This window comes from Argopecten irradians, chromosome 4 (assembly GCF_041381155.1).
Source record: "Argopecten irradians isolate NY chromosome 4, Ai_NY, whole genome shotgun sequence".
In the NCBI taxonomy this organism is placed as follows: domain Eukaryota; kingdom Metazoa; phylum Mollusca; class Bivalvia; order Pectinida; family Pectinidae; genus Argopecten; species Argopecten irradians.
This window is the reverse complement of record NC_091137.1, coordinates 43,737,913-43,758,893: the sequence shown is the minus strand read 5'-3', so window position 1 is coordinate 43,758,893 and position 20,981 is coordinate 43,737,913. Positions and strand designations below refer to the sequence as shown.

Below are 20,981 nucleotides of genomic sequence, written 5' to 3'. Positions count from 1 at the left end.
CTGGCTGAAAACATCAAGCAAAATTCCAAGGCATTCTGGAATTATGTAAATCCAAAACGAAACGTAAAAGACAAGATCGGGGACCTATCAACACCAACAGGAGAATCCATAACTAACAATCAAGAAAAAGCAGAAGAACTAAATAGATTTTTCACAAGTGTTTTTACTAAGTAAGTATCAAAAAAGAATAGAAAACTGCTGCCCGATGATGTACGGAGGCAGTGGCAGACCATTACTCAAACATAGGATCAGGATACGACCCGGTCACAGGAAATCTATAAAAATAGGGATGGTGACGTAATTCGTTCTACTGACATGAAAAACGATAGTTTCCCTCTCAAAATCATCTCTCAAAATTCTGAATTGGTCATCGGTAACAAGTGGAATCCCTCAGGGAGTGTCGATAGACAGCCACCCCATTATATTCCTAGCGATACATCACCTATCCCAGATTTTCTATGTTGAAAAACGCTTTGTTGACTTTTCTTTTCCTGATGAGGTGTTTTCACTTTTCTCTGTTTCAATAATTCGTTAAACGATCACCAAAACTTTGACATAAATCCAATCATTATGACATTATTTGACCAATGGTATGGTGTATCATGGCTGAACTTTCGGCGAGATGATACAGAAATCAGAAAATAGGAACAAATATTGCAAATATTCCTTGGATGACCTATATCAAGGAAAATACATCAATCCAGCAAAGTGAGGGCAGAATTCGACCATCTAGGGCGTTCTGAATGGACCAACAACTGAAATCCTTAAAATATCGAAGCATCGGCTAATAAACAGACACCTAATCCCAAATGAGAATTTAGAAAAATCGTTCTGTAACATTTATAAAGCCATGGTAGCACAATCTGGAATGAGGCATCTACCGTCTATTGACAATGTTGCTCAAAAACGTAAAACAAAAACAAAGATAAAATCACACTGATAAAAGTTACAGAGGCGTGCAACAAAACTCATCAAAAAATCGAAACAAATTTACCCATGAACGGTAAACTATATTTCCAAACAAACCCTAGAATACATCTTATCCACTCAGGAGTGGGTAGTGATGAGAGTACAACAAAATTCTGAAAGACATTACAAATGGTAAAAATAAAATTACTTCCCCGAAGTTGACTCAAACAAGAGGTCATAAAAGAAAAAAAACAATTGTCTGAGGGACGATTCCAACTTGAACACCATGAAAACGTGTTTACTACACGAAAAGAGTAAAGAAAACAATGGAACTCTGTGAAAAGGTCATTGTCATCAGAAAGTTCTTTAACACAAGGCCATTAAGTCAAGACTAAAAGCCGTGAGTTCAAGCAAGAGAAAACGCTACATACCTGCTATGAGACACACACAACCCCTAACAAGGTAACATAGTAAATGAAAATTTCAAATGGGTCAGAGATGCCAACGCATATTTAAGGATGAAGACCACTGACGTCATCTGCAAGCCGTTGTTCCATTGGGCATAAAGACCGACCACGTGATGAAACACGCCGTAGTGATAGGTCTGAATATCGAGGCCGTGGCGCCAAGGGCTATACACAACACGAACAGCACGTGTATGACAAATACTCGCGTCACAACAAACACGGACAAACGCGCAAACAAGACAGGTACGAGTCAGCAAGTCAATCAGACACATATACATATAGCAAGCGGGGAGTACCGAGGTACACACAATAGGATTCACTCCGAGTTTGTTTTTGGAACGTAGGCGGATGGTCCACACGTGATATTGACAATAAAACGTTTCGTGAGTCTGTCCTTAAACTAAGAGACTGTGATATCATAGGTGTCTCTGAAACTTTTCTCCGTGACAAGATATACGTTGAGGGATATAATTTTATAGGACAAAATAGACAAAATCTTCATCATAATGCCAAACGTGGATCAGGCGGTATCGGCGTCCTATACAAGGAAGTATTGTCTCAATTTTATACCATTGAAATAACAGACGAATCTACAGAAGGTATACTGTGGGTAACTTTTTGCAATAAACAAACTAAAGATAAACTATTGGTGTGTGTATGTTACATCCCACCTGATCAGTCATCTAGACATATTGATCCTGCGAACTATTTTAATACTCTACTTGGTCAAATATATCTTTATCAGAAGAATGGTTATGTCTGCATCGGAGGGGATTTTAACGCGAGATGTGGGGATGAATCGGATTACATAGAAGGAGTCGATAGTGTGCCCACCAGAGACATCCTAGATAATTGTAAAAACAGTTTTGGTGACTATTTTATAGATTTGTGTACTGCTGCAAACCATTGTGTTTTAAATGGTAGATTCAAGCAGAATGAAAACAATTTCACATGTATATCTCAGAAAGGGAAGTCGGTCGTCGATTATATATTAGTACCGTACGAACAATTAAGTCGGTTTACAGAATTTAAAGTAGTAAACTATGAGTGAGGTCGTCTCGCAGTTACATGGAGCACCAAACTGTCTACCGGATCACCTGATTTTGGAATGTGTATATAAATTACCTACGTGTGTTATCTCTAGCACTGTGGTACCGGATACCGAAAACGTTTTGAAACATAAATACAATGTGAAAAATATAGGTAACTTCTTAATAGACGAAGCAAGTATCAAGGCTGTGAAAAACACGATCTCTAATATTGAAAAATCAATCTCGGACGGTAAAAAGCCCTGGCTAGGATTTACTGGAATTGGAAACCAAAAGCGCGCGCTCAAGGATACATTACTGCAGGGAAAGGAAGATTTTCGACAAGTCTACTTCGCAAATTATATAAACGTATTACTATCAACTAAAGAAACAACAATTTTATGGCAGGAAACTTGTAAAGCAATATGGATTTTTTTAGGCAATGGAAACTTGAAAGCAAATAATTCAATGGAAAGCATCTAATTCCTATTTTTGGACGACGCGGGAAATTGGCAAGATTGGTATAGTGTTTTAAATGAAATGGATTTACTGCATCTAATTATAATGGACATCAGTGGATACTTTGTGGACGAACACACACAAATATAATATACGTGATGATATTCCAAGTGTTTTAAACAGGTTGGAAAATGGATTACATTGTAATTTGTATAATGACAAATACGAAATCAGCGACGAATTTGTGGATCGATGACACAAATATACGTCGATACGAGGTCTCCACGGATAGCTATTTTTTTAACAATGGTCTTTTCTAGTAAGGGATCACATGACAACTATTCCATAGAACGCGAAACAGCCTTAATCCCCATCACCTATAAGGTTAGTTGATGATGCAGTCTACGCGAGCATAAACAAAACAAGGACCGAAGGTCACACGTTGACGGCATTCCACATGAAGCTCTAAAAAACGGACGCTAAGAAAGAGGAAATGTTATTCCGATATTATCAGTACCTGTCTTATCAATGGAATTGTTACCAGATGATTGTGGAAATGGGGCATGGTTTAACCCTTATAATTAAACCGAAATCAACACACCCCGAGTACCTCTATCATACCGTGGGATCACGTTTACTTTAAACCCCATATAAAATATACATGTGACAATTCTGAATACTCGTTCTGTCTAAATGGCTAGAATCAAATAATTTGAATTGAAGATGAACAGAACGGAGATTTCGGAGGAATAGAGGATGTCAAGATCATATAAAATTCGGAAAACGTTCCAATTTCATATGCCAGTTGCGTACGATTTCCGTTTTGACCATTATATTCCGTACGTATGTACGTGTTTTGTTGATAGTTGCGTGAATCGTAATAATACTTTAACAATGCCGGAATAAAAACTGTGGTATCCGGAACTAGCGACCTGACAGGAAACAAGATAGATAATTACCACATTGATAAATTAAATACAAGAAGTTGATCAGACTCCATGTAACTTGTGTTTTCCTCTCAATCACTGAGTTCCTACAGTATGAGCCTTGGCTGTCGTCCGTCACGTCACATAAGATAAATACATCTATCGGGTCGTCTTGTGTTGGGTTACCACTTGAGTAAAGAAACAACACAGTTGTAAAGTTCCAAAAGTGTATTAAAATCCAAGCAGAATATATACATGTACTGAAATACAGAGGTATCACATCCAGCCTATCACCCAGACTCGGGCTCTCTAGTCAGACTCGCTCATCCTCTCATACGCAATAGCTCTTTTATACCACTCATCATTTTAAGGTTCTCACGAGAACAGAAAACATCCCTAACAAACTCCTAATTGACAGGAGTTTGGGCACCCTTGTTGACACATTTTGGGCACCCAATCGACAGACATTTTGGGCACCCTTTAATGCGAAATTGTGGCACACAAATCATCAAGATAATCACTGAAGATAAATCCAACCGCACACTCTTGGGTGGGCGCACATGGGCACTCATTCCCAAGTAAGCACATAATACTATTCGAGTTATGCCCCTTTGGGTCCTATATCAAATATACATTACACACACCTGTTGATAAAACTCAGAAACGTTGTTCGGAGTACAAGTTCCGGGACTTGTTTAATTAAGGCGACGATAATTCTCATGATGATGAACGTCAAATGCGGTAGTAAAGTAAATGCACAATCATCTCACCGACGGATTCAGCGATAGGAAGAGGGATTAAAAACGGGCAGTTTGGCTTCATGAATGGAAATTGCTACATTATAACCATGAATTTGTTGAATATGTGTCCGATATAAACATATTTTACTGTGTAACAGTTTTAAATTAAAAACATGTAAGTGGAAGTATTAATGTCATTGTAACAAAATGTATTTGAGATATATAAATGTTGTAAATTGTATACGAGAAGGATTGATCGTGTATGTAACAAATTAACATTGTGTAATAGAAACATATAGAGTTCAATCCATACAATGTAGCTTATAATTATTTAATGTACATTCTTTTACATGTTATTGAAGGTGATGATCATGGAGAAGAATCAACACAGAACTCGGAACAATCATGGAAGCACAAAAAATGGCAATACATAGAATCCCTGCGAGGGAGTTCCGACAACATCAACCCCAAGGTCCAATCTCGTATTATGCAACGCACCAAAGTTTTCCCCGATCCATTTCCCGTGGAGAGATTAAAATATGGGAACAAGGCTCGGGACATGATCAACTCTGGTGTCATTACGCGACCTGCCAAGATGCAGTTTCTTGATACAGTATTCAATGAGATAGTCAAATATACCGGACTGTAAGTACTTTTCATTAGCATAATGTTTTATAATTAAGATGAACAAAATTATCAAAATGCTTTTAGTCAAGTGAAAAAAATGTGTTTTTAACATTATCGTAAACAGAGGTATTGTTGACTAAATCCAGTAAATTTAAAGTGAATAGTCGGGCAAAGAAAATCAGTCTAAATGCATTCATTGGCCTTCCAAAAGTTCTCACATGTTAATACGACGGTCAAGTTCTGCTTACGTTTCCCAGTTCTGACCATTGAAATAAAGAAAAGTTGAAAGCATTGAAAGCGAGGCTGCGTGGAAATGTAACCACTATGTCCGGGAGGACGTTTTAGGATTCCTATACTTTAGATTAATTTCTTCGTACGCAGACAGATTTTGACGAGAGATTTGATTTTTCTATTTCATATGAAATTATACTGGATACATTCACACCATTTTTACCGATTGTAGGCATCCTTGCCCGACTGTTCACTTTAAAACATCATTTTCATTTTGATAGAAATAGGAAAATTATTTTCTTCTTGTGTACACTCAAAGTGTTTGGAACTTTCTTAATTTTGTAACATGTATCTGTGATACTACGATCATAACAAAATGGTGAAAGCTAAGTTCTCATTTATCAACAGCTCTATCAAACGATTTTGGTGGGTATGACCCATAGTAATATGCCTATCGAACTATCACACATACATGGATGTGTAACAATAACATTATATAAAATATCGATTTAAATGTTTCAGGTACCCCACTCCCACACAGAAGATGGACGTAGCTAAAGCCATTGTTAACACGTTTCCCAAGCTCAATGTCAGATCCAAGGACAGTCACATATCTCCCGCAGTAAGTTTTTCTGTACCAGCCACCAAGTCATTTCTGAAAGACAGTACCTTTCACTTCCTTGATGCCCCAGAGGTTACTATCACTGACATTATATCCACCCCCGGAATATGTTTCGTAGCAAAACTGAAGGCAGCTAGAATATCTTAAAGGTATTTGATGTTGTGATTTCTTTTTCAGGATTCCTGGTTTGTTGTTTTGAATGACAAGTTCCGTAACGAGCGTCGTGGATTAAACACTCAATCATACCAGAGTCAGCAGATGAGACAGAGGGCGCTAGTGACAGTTCGGAGGGCACAAGCTCACATGTACAACATCGCCTCATTATCAAGGTCGTCTGCTACTGGCTTTTCAGGTGTTGTTAAGGAACAGACAATTGCTGATGAAAATAGTGAAAATGATGACTCTTGATCAAAGAAAGCTAAGAGTGTGATAGTATGAGGGTATTTGCATAGAGCATTTGTGGATTCTAGAAAACTCTGGGGTCCAACTTTACCAGTACTACAGGTATGTAAGTACTTGTGCTTATGGAGAATCTTATTGACAGCAAAGAGATATGGTCAAGAGTGATTTAAAAACAACTGAAAAAACCAGAAGAATGAAAATATGAAAACAATTCTCTTGTACTTTTATTATTCGTTTTCTGTCAATGGACTAGTAACCCCTAATTTTTTGTTTGATTTGTTTTAAAAAACAGCTAGAGTCATTAAGGTCACGTCAGATTTTTGTTGTGGAGGAAAATCGGAGTACCAGGAGAAAAACATCCAACCTTGAAGAACCACGTAATTTACATGTGAGAAATGTGTGTAGCTCTTTCCACCTCATTCATGTGTGTGATTTTTAACATATTACATGCCTATTTATGCATAGTATACACATGATTTACATACATGACAACGCAATGGCCACGTATATGGAAATTTGCTCACAAGATACATGAGTTTTAAATATGATATATATGTACAAACTTTATGTACAATTTGTGCATGTGCTCTTTTCATGGCATCCATGTCAAGTGTTTTTCATGTTTAACGCAAGTGTCACATGCATTTCACTTTTGCCTGTAAAGTCAAACAAAAGGGGCTAAGAAAAAATTTAATTTTGAAGCCATGCAGGTGGTCATATACACAAATTGTGTTAAAAGTATTAAGTTGTCTTCATATAGATTACTGGTAAATCACCAAGCATTGGACATTCAGATATCTCAGATTTAGGCAATATGAGGTGCTATCTAGTTTGTATGTATACAATCAAACCTGTTTATAATGACGACCCAAGAAAAAGGGAAGAACTAATCTTTAAAGTTAAGTGGCCTTTATACACAGGTTAAGTTGTGTTAATATATGGAAACTCCTGTCTATAAAGACCATCTAAGAGAAAGCGAGAAAACATACTTTATAATTTAATTGTCTTTATACACAGGTCAAATATGTTAACAATTCCCTTTTGGGACCACAAAAAAGTGGTCTTATTAAGAATATTGTCATTATACACAGATGGTCGCTATATATAGCAGGTTCTACTGTAGCCGTAGATTCAATTATTCAGCGTTTATGATCATAATATATATGTTTCTGTGAAGTGTATGTAACTATACAGTACATGTTTTGTTTAGTTGTGTTTCTATTATACATGTAGTTCTTTTAGCTTTTAAATTGTAATATGTTAAACGCAATATGACAATTTATCATTTTACCACATATGAAGTATTTATGGATGAAAAGATATTTTAATTTTGAAATACAGTATAGTCCCTCAAACTCGAACTTGCATTCCTTGAATACGTCGAACTGATCGCATGGTCCCGACTGTGCCCTTATACATGTATATGTAATAAAACCCTGGATAGCTCAAACTGCTATTTGTCGAATACCCCTCATTCCTCGAACAGAAATATATCCCTTTCCCGTCAAGTGCATAGTAAATAAACCATCTATTCGTCGAACATATGCTCGGCCCTTGAATTGTTTCACCTGTGTCACTCACAACTGCACCGACCAAGGATAAAGATCACGGTCCGTGTTTATACAGGTGTAGTGTCAAGCACTTCGGTAATTACAGAATTAACAGTAACAGCAATACCTACCTACAGTTGTCGTTAATTTGTTGTTAGAAATTTAATTGGCATACCAGTATTCCAAAAAATGCATTTAAATAGTGCTTCTATTGTATGGATACAGAAGTTGTCAATTGGATTATTTAAAAGAAAATGCGAATTGTCCTAATGAGTCACGGCTACATATTTTGTTATGCTATGGGTATTCAATTTCAATCCTACGGTTGCTAGCCTATTTAATTTTATAGTTTAAGTTAAGGTTGAAAAGACAGAGCTCATCCATATGCAGCAAATCAATGTTATTTTTAATCAATGCGTTCCATAAATTGTTTTTTTACGAATTGTGTCATTTAACTTTCCCGGTTTCTTTAAGCATCGTTTCCTCTTACATTAGTGCCTTTCAAATGATATTTTGATTAGCAATTTTTTACAGTGCTTATGCATTACTTTTAAATCATTTAATCATCAGGGAATTGGCAAATTTTAATCCTTCCATGTAGATCGCTAACTAGACATTTGCTCTGCTTAATATACACTTCAAATTCTCTTTGGCATTTCACAATGTGCATTTCTATGAAATACACATTTTATTAACCTTACGATTATGCTGAAAAACAAAACTTCAATTCTTATTGACATGCAAGGTTTGTCACAGATTGTGGCAATTTTCAGCGTTTCACAACATCCATTTTTATAAAATTCAAATTTTATAAACATTACAATAGAAAATCACCATTATAAATATTTTGAATGCTGGAAAACAATACTTCAAACGTTATTGACATGCATGGTTCGTCACAGACTGTGGCCAATACATATGCCTATTTCTGACTATGGATGGCCAACCTTGGATGAGTCTAATACCCTGTATTCCTCGAACTATTGACCTGGTCCCCTGCAGTTCGAGTTAAAGGGGTTTTACTGTACATTGATTGTGTTCGATGTACTAAAGCATATGAAGACGAACAAATAAAGGTGCAGAAAAGAAATGTTGCGACTTTTCTTGTAAAAACAAATAAACAAATTTTGATAAATTTGAGATGATTTATTATTATTCACAAATCAGATGATTATATCGGACACGCTCTTTCAACCTGAAACAATAGATATTTTGCACCTACAAACATCAATTATAAATGTAAACAAAAATAATTCATTCTCAATCAATTTGAGGACAAATTTTCGTTAGATATTCCTTTCTCATTTCCTACATTCAAATCTATTTGCAATCACAGCATCACACAGTTTAAATCAACACATCTAGTTTCATGTACTGATTCTGTATTCGCAAATTACAAAGTTATCTACCCTTGATTTCAACTTGCTTTTGAGAGAACCACATCCTGGTACATTTCTGAGAAAATGATGCGAGTTAATTTTGTTCTTTATATTACCAATTCACAATCAATACCTACTAGCAAAGACAGATAACTCTGTAATTAGGGCCCCGCATCGAGATGCGGGTGCCCTATAGTAATCAGGTTGTCCGTCTGTCCGTCTGTCTGTTTTTTTTCTCTTTTGCACATTAATGATGGAAGGGAGTGGAGTATTTTCCCCATATTTTACATGATGATTCCCCATCCATCCTAGATCTGCTTGGTAATTTTTCAGGCTGAAATTAAATTAAAAAATCGGCCATCTTGGATTTTAACATTTAAAAAAATCACAATGTTGTTGCTCTTAACTGATAAACATTTTGTTATAACATTATGATGCAAAGTTGTTCAGAATTAAACAAGGAGTTGACTGTCCAAAGGTAAGGTCATGGGCCAAGGTTACTAAGTCAAAGGTCAAGGTCAAATTTATTTGAGTTAATTGTATGCTCTTAATGTAATGTTAGCTTGGAATCAGGATTCAAGTTAAATACTTGGAAGACTTTTTCCAAAGAATTATAATAATGTACCATCATCGGTTTCCCAATTAATGTTGACATTAATTATTTTATTAGCAACATATAGCTAACACGGAAGAATTCGTTGTCAAAATACTACTTTTCCACTTAAGCATGTCAGACACATAGCGGGGCCCTTTCTGACGTGTCAGTGTTCTAGTTTCCAAAGACATAAATACCTAGATGACAATTAAGACAGATGTAAACTGCGAAAGAAATTTCAAAAATCAAACTTCTAAGAAATTAGAAACTACCCTGGCTGTAACATGATGGTGCATCTTAGATGTTGCTAATCGCTTTTAAGTCTTACTGATGGAGTGAAATGAGGGGAAGTAACTCTAATAGATAAGTCTGGTTTTTATTTCGAGTTTTGACAAATGACATGTCAGGACATAAAAGACTATATTGTAATAGCTTTTGTTTCCTACATGCAGATTTCTTAGAATGAAATCAACTTACCCAATTATATTTAGAATAGCTATTTATATATTGTTATGAAAATTGTGTAAATCAATCTTGGGATATAATTTCACCATGTATTAGGTATTTCAACAAATGGATATTCACTACAATACCAGGATTAGACTCCAAAACATCCTACACATCTAAGTTATCTCCCCTGGGGAAACAAATTTGAAGATAAGTTTTAATGGTGTACAAGAAGAGGATAGTCCGATATTCTGCTAATTAAGTCTTTTGCTACTGTTAAAAATACAGGAAACAACAGACTTAAAGTAAAACACATCATTGTACTGTATCAATGTGATTTTAAAGCAAGAAATAATCACATTTCAACATCAAATGAACTTGAAAACTACTGGGGGTAATTAAACATGGATTTTAATGAAATCAATAATCTGAAAATATATCAGGATTACATCCTAATTTATTGCTAGCTATACTTCAATCATATACATGTATAGGGGCTATGTGACCAGAGAACAATAGAAGAGATTCTAGATGGAAAAGTTTGATATTGAAATAATGTCAAATATAGAAGTTAATCATAATCAACAATATTTCATTATGACACATGTTGATGGTGAATTTGGAAGGACTATGACAAAAACGCTAGGTGAGGTGAAATCTTGTTCAGTGGCGAAAGTCTGGGGTATGCGAGACCACCCTATGAAGTGTAAGGGGGTCGATCACCACGTGACGGGTCTCTGCAAATCATTTTGGAATATTTCTGTCCAAGGCACAATAAAGACAAGGATCCCGAAGAGGTAACATGTTGAATGAAGGGGTAGGTCTCAAAGTCATGTTACAGAGTTAAGCGGGATGATCTCAAAAATATGTTGCAGAAATGAGAGGTGGTCTCAAAAAGTCCTGTTACAGAGGTAAGGGGGATGTCTCAATGTCATTTTATAGGTGAAAGGGGGTGATCTCAAAAATATGTTACAGAAATAAAAAAAAATATAAAAAATAACATGCACCTTCACGATCACTGTAAATAACTTCACTCTTTTTTTCCCCCACAATCACGCCTCTGTCAATCCGCACAATATAATCATTGGCATCGATGGAATTGTGTTCTTTATAAGAAGAAGAAATGAGGGGTGATCAAAAAGTTCTGTTTTAGAAGGGGGTGGTCTCAAGTCATTTTACACTGTAATGGGGTGATTTCTAAGGTCATTTTTACAATGATCGGGGGTAATCTCAAAAGCAATTGCACAGAGAATAGAGTAATCTCATAAGCAATTTTACAGGATAAGGGGGTGGTCTCAAAGATCATTTTACAGTTAATGGGGTGGTCTCAAAAGCAGTTTTACAAGGGATGATCTCAAAAGCAATTTTGCAGGGGAAGGTCTCAAAAGCAATATTGAAAAGTAAAGGGGTGTTCTTAAAGTCATTTTACAGAGTAAGGGGTAGTCTCAAAGTTCATTTACAGGGAAAGGGGGTGATCTCAAAGACATTTTATAGTAAAAAAGGACAATCTCAAAGGTCATTTGCCAGAGTAAGGGGGTGATCTCTAAAGCAATTTTACAGAGTATGGGGATGGTCTCAAAAGCAATTTTGCAGAGTAAGGGGGTTATCTCAAAATTCATTTTACAGGGTAAGGGGGTAGTTTCAAAAGTCATTTTACAGAGTAAGGAGGTGATCTCAAAGGTCATTTTACAGGGTAAGGGGAAAATCTCAAAGCTATTAGATAGAGAAAAAGGGACAATCTCAAAGGTCATTTTACATAGTAAGGGGGTGGTCTTACAGGCCATTTTATTGAGTAAGGGGTTGGTCTCAAAGTCATTTTATGGAGTTTGGGGGTCGTCTCAAAGTCATTTTACAAATTAAGGGATGGTCTCAAAGGCTGCCTTGGACTGGCAATTCTCAAGTATTAATAAGATTATTTATAGAAATAGGGTGGGGGGGGGGAAAGATGAACAAATATTGGTGCAGAAGAGTAATGCTGTGACTTTTCTTGTGTAAACAAATAAACAAATTACAATAAAATTTTTGATGGTTCATTATATTTTTCATAAATCAGATGTTCACAGTTCATTATATCTTACAAGCTCTCACATTCTGAAACAACAAACATTTTGCACCGACAAACGTCAATAAAAATGTAAATAAAAATAATCCATTCTCAATCAATTTGAGGACAAATTTTCTTTAAGCATTCCTTTCTCATTTCCTACTTTCAAATCTATCTGCTATCACAGCATCAAACAGTTTAAATCAACACATCTAGTTACATATTGTACCAATTCTGTATTTGCAAATTACAGAGTTATCTCCTCTTGATTTTTGACTTCAGCTTTTGAGAGCGTGACATCATATTTGAACGTTTCTGAGAAAATGAATTAAATTTGTTCTTAAAATAATCAATTCACAATCAATACCAACTAACAAGAAAGGAAAGATAACTCTGTAATATCCAGACATAAATACCTAAATGACTTAAAGGCCCATTACCTTTCCGGAGCAAAATATAAAGGTTTCTTAAAAAAACATTAATAACATCAGAAAATGCGTACCGATGACCTAAAATAAGGTTACGACACCAAACATATGCAAGATTTCCTGCGTAATATATGAAAACAGTGGAGAGTCAATTCGCTGTTTTGCCGTCTGGCGCAGTGATAGTCAACTACCGCGCGGTAATTAGGACGACGGCGGGAAACATAATATGACCCGCGTTATGAAAATAAACATTTTATTTATTTTAATCAAATCGTTCAGAAGGTGATGATAAATATAGTATTAACGGTAAGTTAATAATTTTTGCGGCTCTACAAAATTATCGATCTTGTTTTACATTCCCATTTTAAAAATTTAAAGCCGTTTCAGAACGGTAGTGGGCCTTTAAGACAGATGTAAACTGTGAAATAAATTTCAAACAAATAAATTCAATGATATGTAAGTAACTATAAAACCAGCTACCCTGACTGTAATATAATGGGCATAATAGATGTTGCTAATCTCTTCTTAGTCTTACTGATAGTGAAACGAGGGGAAGTAACTCTGGTAGATCAGACTATTCTAAGAAATGATTTGGAGTTTCTAAAAATGACATGACAAACAAACTTAACTTGCTCTGTAGCTGTATATTGTAACAGATGGGCAAAAAGATGAAATCGCATGAATACAGCTTGCATCTAAGAACCTCAAGAGAAAAATCACCCATTCTTTTTGTTTCCTGCGTGTATATATAGCTTTCTAAAAATGAAATCAACTTACACAATTATGTATAGAATGTTTTTTTATATCTACTTTTATGACTTTTTACTCTTTTTTTCCCCCACAATCACGCCTCTGTCAATCCGCACAATATAATCATTGGCATCGATGGAATTGTGTTCTTTATAAGAAGAAGAAATGAGGGGTGATCAAAAAGTTCTGTTTTAGAAGGGGGTGGTCTCAAGTCATTTTACACTGTAATGGGGTGATTTCTAAGGTCATTTTTACAATGATCGGGGGTAATCTCAAAAGCAATTGCACAGAGAATATGGTGATCTCAAAAGCAATTTTACAAGATAAGGGGGTGGTCTCAAAGATCATTTAACAGTTAATGGGGTGGTCTCAAAAGCAGTTTTACAAGGGATGATCTCAAAAGCAATTTTGCAGGGGAGGGTCTCAAAAGCAATATTGAAAAGTAAAGGGGTTTTCTTAAAGTCATTTTACAGAGTAAGGGGGTAGTCTCAAAGTTCATTTACAGGGAAAGGGGGTGATCTCAAAGACATCTTAAAGTAAAAAAAGGACAATCTCAAAGGTCATTTGCCAGAGTAAGGGGGTGATCTCTAAAGCAATTTTACAGAGTATGGGGATGGTCTCAAAAGCAATTTTGCAGAGTAAGGGGGTTATCTCAAAATTCATTTTACAGGGTAAGGGGGTAGTTTCAAAAGTCATTTTACAGAGTAAGGAGGTGATCTCAAAGGTCATTTTACAGGGTAAGGGGAAAATCTCAAAGCTATTAGATAGAGAAAAAGGGACAATCTCAAAGGTCATTTTACATAGTAAGGGGGTGGTCTTACAGGCCATTTTATTGAGTAAGGGGTTGGTCTCAAAGTCATTTTATGGAGTTTGGGGGTCGTCTCAAAGTCATTTTACAAATTAAGGGATGGTCTCAAAGGCTGCCTTGGACTGGCAATTCTCAAGTATTAATAAGATTATTTATAGAAATAGGGTGGGGGGGGGGAAAGATGAACAAATATTGGTGCAGAAAAGTAATGTGACTTTTCTTGTGTAAACAAATAAACAAATTACGATAAAATTTTTGATGGTTCATTATATTTTTCATAAATAAGATGTTTACAGTTCATTATATCTTACAAGCTCTCACATTCTGAAACAACAAACATTTTGCACCGACAAACGTCAATAAAAATGTAAATAAAAATAATCCATTCTCAATCAATTTGAGGACAAATTTTCTTTAAGCATTCCTTTCTCATTTCCTACTTTCAAATCTATCTGCTATCACAGCATCAAACAGTTTAAATCAACACATCTAGTTACATTGTACCAATTCTGTATTTGCAAATTACAGAGTTATCTCCCCTTGATTTTTGACTTCAGCTTTTGAGAGCGTGACATCATATTTGAACGTTTCTGAGAAAATGAATTAAATTTGTTCTTAAAATAACCAATTCACAATCAATACCAACTAACAAGAAAGGAAAGATAACTCTGTAATATCCAGACATAAATACCTAAATGACTTAAAGGCCCATTACCTTTCCGGAGCAAAATATAAGGTTTCTTAAAAAAACATTAATAACATCAGAAAATGCGTACCGATGACCTAAAATAAGGTTACGACACCAAACATATGCAAGATTTCCTGCGTAATATATGAAAACAGTGGAGAGTCAATTCGCTGTTTTGCCGTCTGGCGCAGTGATAGTCAACTACTCCGCCCGGTATTTAGGACGACGGCGGGAAACATAATATGACCCGCGTTATGAAAATAAACATTTTATTTATTTTAATCAAATCGTTCAGAAGGTGATGATAAATATAGTATTAACGGTAAGTTAATAATTTTTGCGGCTCTACAAAATTATCGATCTTGTTTTACATTCCCATTTTAAAAATTTAAAGCCGTTTCAGAACGGTAGTGGGCCTTTAAGACAGATGTAAACTGTGAAATAAATTTCAAACAAATAAATTCAATGATATGTAAGTAACTATAAAACCAGCTACCCTGACTGTAATATAATGGGCATAATAGATGTTGCTAATCTCTTCTTAGTCTTACTGATAGTGAAACGAGGGGAAGTAACTCTGGTAGATCAGACTATTCTAAGAAATGATTTGGAGTTTCTAAAAATGACATGACAAACAAACTTAACTTGCTCTGTAGCTGTATATTGTAACAGATGGGCAAAAAGATGAAATCGCATGAATACAGCTTGCATCTAAGAACCTCAAGAGAAAAATCACCCATTCTTTTGTTTCCTGCGTGTATATATAGCTTTCTAAAAATGAAATCAACTTACACAATTATGTATAGAATGTTTTTTTTATATCTACTTTTATGACTTTTTACTCTTTTTTTCCCCCACAATCACGCCTCTGTCAATCCGCACAATATAATCATTGGCATCGATGGAATTGTGTTCTTTATAAGAAGAAGAAGAAGAAGAAATGAGAGGTGATCAAAAAGTCCTGTTTTAGAAGGGGTTGGTCTCAAAAGTCATTTTACACTGTAATGGGGTGATTTCTAAGGTCATTTTTACAATGATCGGGGGTAATCTCAAAAGCAATTGCACAGAGAATATGGTGATCTCAAAAGCAATTTTACAAGATAAGGGGGTGGTCTCAAAGATCATTTAACAGTTAATGGGGTGGTCTCAAAAGCAGTTTTACAAGGGATGATCTCAAAAGCAATTTTGCAGGGGAGGGTCTCAAAAGCAATATTGAAAAGTAAAGGGGTTTTCTTAAAGTCATTTTACAGAGTAAGGGGGTAGTCTCAAAGTTCATTTACAGGGAAAGGGGGTGATCTCAAAGACATCTTAAAGTAAAAAAAGGACAATCTCAAAGGTCATTTGCCAGAGTAAGGGGTGATCTCTAAAGCAATTTTACAGAGTATGGGGATGGTCTCAAAAGCAATTTTGCAGAGTAAGGGGGTTAACTCAAAATTCATTTTACAGGGTAAGGGGGTAGTTTCAAAAGTCATTTTACAGAGTAAGGGGTGATCTCAAAGGTCATTTTACAGGGTAAGGGGAAAATCTCAAAGCTATTAGATAGAGAAAAAGGGACAATCTCAAAGGTCATTTTACAGAGTAAGGGGGTGGTCTTACAGGCCATTTTATTGAGTAAGGGGTTGGTCTCAAAGTCATTTTATGGAGTTTGGGGGTCGTCTCAAAGTCATTTTACAAATTAAGGGATGGTCTCAAAGGCTGCCTTGGACTGGCAATTCTCAAGTATTAATAAGACTATTCATAGAAATATGAAACTCTGTCAGCCGAATGCTTTACTCCAAGAGTAAGTCCGTTTTCTCTTATACAGTTTGAGTGGTTGAACCTCTAGTTGTTCATTTGTGAACTAAAGCCGGATCTGATGATTTGATTTTATTTCAATTGAGCCTTGACAAAGCCCTCATAAGCTTGTATCAAAAACTGCAGGTCAGCGATATTATAGTAACTTCAAAGGTTGTTCCGGATAAATGAAAATGGACAGCCTCGTTCTACCATTTTAACTCTGATCAAACTCTCCAAATACGAGGCCTCTGAAAACTACCTTCACCGTCCATATAAAATCAATTTTAAACATACTCGGGTAAGAACCCTGCGCATTCGACTGCCCGAGTAATAATCCTATCGACCTGAGAGTTGCCAGTCGAAGGCAGCCAAAGTCATTTTATAGAGGAAAGGAGATGGTTTCAACATCATTTTACAGAGTAAGTGGTCTCAAAAAATGTTAGAGTAGTTGGGATATGTCATTTATCCAGTAGTGTGCAAACTTGAGTAATAAATTAAATAAAAAAAACTTTAAACCCCGAAGAATGAGCTTAAAGTGATTATAAAATGTTTGGATTATTTAGGTAACGACAACTTTAGACCTAATGTCAGGAAACAGGGATGTCCAAAGGGAGGGAAAGATGAACAAATATTGGTGCAGAAAAGTAATGTTGTGACTTTTCTTGTGTTAACAAATAAACAAATTACGATAAAATTTTTGATGGTTCATTATATTTTTCATAAATCAGATGTTTACAGTTCATTATATCTTACAAGCTCTCACATTCTGAAACAACAAACATTTTGCACCGACAAACGTCAATAAAAATGTAAATAAAAATAATCCATTCTCAATCAATTTGAGGACAAATTTTCTTTAAGCATTCCTTTCTCATTTCCTACTTTCAAATCTATCTGCTATCACAGCATCAAACAGTTTAAATCAACACATCTAGTTACATATTGTACCAATTCTGTATTTGCAAATTACAGAGTTATCTCCCCTTGATTTTTGACTTCAGCTTTTGAGAGCGTGACATCATATTTGAACGTTTCTGAGAAAATGAGTTAAATTTGTTCTTTAAATAACCAATTCACAATCAATACCAACTAACAAGAAAGGACAGATAACTCTGTAATATCCAAAGACACAAATACCTAGATGACAGATGTAAACTGTGAAATAAATTTCAAACAAATAAATTTAATGATATGTAAGTAACTATAAAACCAACTACCCTGACTGTTATATAATGGGCATAATAGATGTTGCTTATCTCTTCTAAGTCTTACTGATGTAGTGAAACGAGGGGAAGTAACTCTGGTAGATCAGACTATTCTAAGAAATCATTTTGAGTTTCTAAAAATGACATGACAAACAAACTTAACTTGCTCTGTAGCTGTATATTGTAACAGATGGGCAAAAGATGAAATTTCTTGCATCTAAGAACTTCAAGAGAAAAATCACCCATTCTTTTGTTTCCTATGTGTATATATAGCTTTCTAAAAATGAAATCAACTTACACAATTATGTATAGAATGTTTTTTTATATCTACTTTTATGAAAATAGTGTGAATCATTATTGTGATATACCAGGTATTTCAACAGGAGGATATTCACTACACCAGCTGGATGAATTTAGACCCTCAGACATCCTACACGTCTAAGTTATCTCCCCTGGGGAAACAAATTCAAATATGAGTTCCTTAGCTGGTGTACAAGAAGAGGATAGTCCGATATTCTTCTATGCAAGTCTTTGCTATATTATGTATAAAGTATTTAGCTACTGTTAAAAAGAAACTGGAAACAAACAACAGACTTAAAGTAAAACACATCATTGTGTGGCATCATTGTGATTCTAAGGTGAGAATTAATTACATTCCACAAATTTCATCAAATGAACTTGAAGACTACTGGGGGGTAATTGTATGTATTTTGATGTAATCAAATCTGAAAATATATCAGGATTTCATCCTAATTATTGCTAGCTATGCTACAATCGTATTTAAACATGTATAGGGGCGATGTGACCAGAGAATAATATAAGAGATTCTAGATGTAAAAGTTTGATATTGGAATAATGTCAAACTTAGAAATGAATCATAATCAACATTATTTCATTATAAAAATAACATAATCACAAGGAAATCACAAATGCAAAAATATTATGAAACACAAGAAAACACAAATGTCTAACTAACATTACCATATTCAACTTAATAAACCTATGTGACTCTCTAAAACCACGCTTTAATTTCACACCGACATTATCACATGTACCATATTCTACCAGCAAGTAATTCTCCCGCTTAAATACTCTCAAAATAAATGATGGAATTTCAAAGTCAAGGAACTTATCACTGAATGTAGTTTTTTTTTATACCTGACAAGTTAGATTTTCAGCAGTCGGAATATAGGGAGGGGGCTTGTTGCCGGATTTGACCCCAGCTCTAAAAGACTTGATGAAAAGGGGAGGGCGCTTATTGCTGGTGAATTACAGTATCTTGGTTTTAATTCATTCCTTTCATGTTTTAAGGATCACTATGTATGTTGGTTGAAATATGGTACACGTATTATTATTACAGTATCATTGAAACTTGGTTCTTTTATTGGAGACTAGATGATAAATGAACGATATCTAATATGTGATTTTGGATATTATTATACAATATGATATGTACAACCATAAATAAATAATCGTATCACAGATATATTAGTTCCAATGAACACTTGTTGACGGTGCATGTGGACGGACTATGACAAAAACGCTAGGCGAGATGAAATCACATGCCCAATTCTAACAAAATATAAATCTTAATAAATAAACATTTTTTAAAGCACTGATATGATCTGAATCACATGTAATGATTATTGACCAAAATTAAGTCACCATGTTACGGTATACATGTACAAAATTTGTTCACGTGATCAAAGCATTATAATCTGTCATGCTTGTTGAAAGAGTTCCACATCTCACATTTAGTACCATATGTATGAAAATTATACAATGAAAATTATACAATTTTCAATCTAATATTTGTCTCTTTTTTAAAAGCACAACAACAGACAATTTTATTGCTCTTTGAAACATTTCCATGACTGGATCACACACAATTAAGATATTGTATTCTTTGATAAAAGAATTTCAAGCTCACAAGCTTAAACATGTACTTTCTATATTTTAACTTCTTTTACCAAAATTCAAAGTTATAAATTATTTCAGATAACTAGATTTCTTCTATCAATTTAATGGAGACCTCGCCTTATAAGCATATCGATTTTGGATGGCTGAATTATATATCCTTTTCTACAACGACAGACATGTATTTAAGAAAATTATTTGCAAGTAAAACCTTGATTAAAAATGTGTTCTAAACAAAAGTTTTGATAATATGTGTACTTCTTTACAAATTAATCCAGCTTTCTATGATTTCAAACAGTTTTAACTTATTCGCTCCTAAAATTTTGTAATGGACTGGTCTAGCCTTTGATTAAGAAGAGCCTAAATGTGTCTTTAGGGTGAATAAGTTTAGGTGTTCAGTTTCCACTCTTGTTGAGAAGAATTTACAGGTTGTAGCAATTTTGAAATGATTTTGACAAGACTTGCAAGATGTCATCAGAAAGTTGAATTCTTCCACTCTTAATTGTCTTGTTGTCTTGAGAAAAAATGATTTTGATCAGATCTGCGAGAAATTTATATCAGAAAATTCAATTCCTCCACTCAATTCTCTACAATTCATTGGCAAAATAAAATCTATAGTCTGTAGTGTGTGACATCAGAATCGTTTGAGATAGCTAGGTAAGAAATCACTCTCCAGTGTCTGTTGTTCCCTGTACTCCTTTGCTACTGTGTGGATTTCTGTCTGTCCAGATTCATGACTTACAAGCTGAAATATAAATCATTAAATATGTTAATAATTTTTTTAATTTCAAAACGCATTGTTTACACCGTAAACCAATTTACTTTTACATGCAATTAGTTACCGTAGACACAAGTCTAAATCGTGGAATTAAATCACCATAGAAAATGTTTGGCATGAAGTTGCCTTAAATATAAGTCGATTTATAGTAAGCGTTTGAAAACATTTATTTTTTATATTATATCAATGTCTTTAAACATTAATA

The 20,981-nt window shown here is 34.8% G+C and overlaps 2 protein-coding genes across 11 annotated transcripts in view; one reads left to right on the top strand and one right to left on the bottom strand.

Annotated features, from left to right (window-relative positions):
- The first annotated feature begins 4,843 nt into the window (after window positions 1-4,843).
- Window positions 4,844-9,099, top strand: LOC138321783 (uncharacterized). The gene is made up of 3 exons (XM_069265751.1): window positions 4,844-5,174; window positions 5,910-6,009; window positions 6,187-9,099. Exons 1-3 carry the CDS (start codon window positions 4,864-4,866, stop codon window positions 6,415-6,417), a joined length of 642 nt encoding a protein of 213 aa, XP_069121852.1. The 5' UTR covers window positions 4,844-4,863; the 3' UTR covers window positions 6,418-9,099.
- Window positions 9,100-14,803: 5,704 nt separating this feature from the next.
- The window catches only part of LOC138321782 (cytoplasmic dynein 2 intermediate chain 1-like), a 43,148-nt gene continuing 36,970 nt past the window's right edge, over window positions 14,804-20,981 (bottom strand). For all 10 annotated transcript variants that reach the window (XM_069265740.1, XM_069265745.1, XM_069265744.1 and 7 more), the window contains one exon: window positions 14,804-20,743. In XM_069265740.1, the coding sequence (XP_069121841.1) occupies window positions 20,633-20,743 (111 nt within the window). In that variant the 3' untranslated portion in view covers window positions 14,804-20,632. The remainder of the gene's footprint in view (window positions 20,744-20,981) is intronic.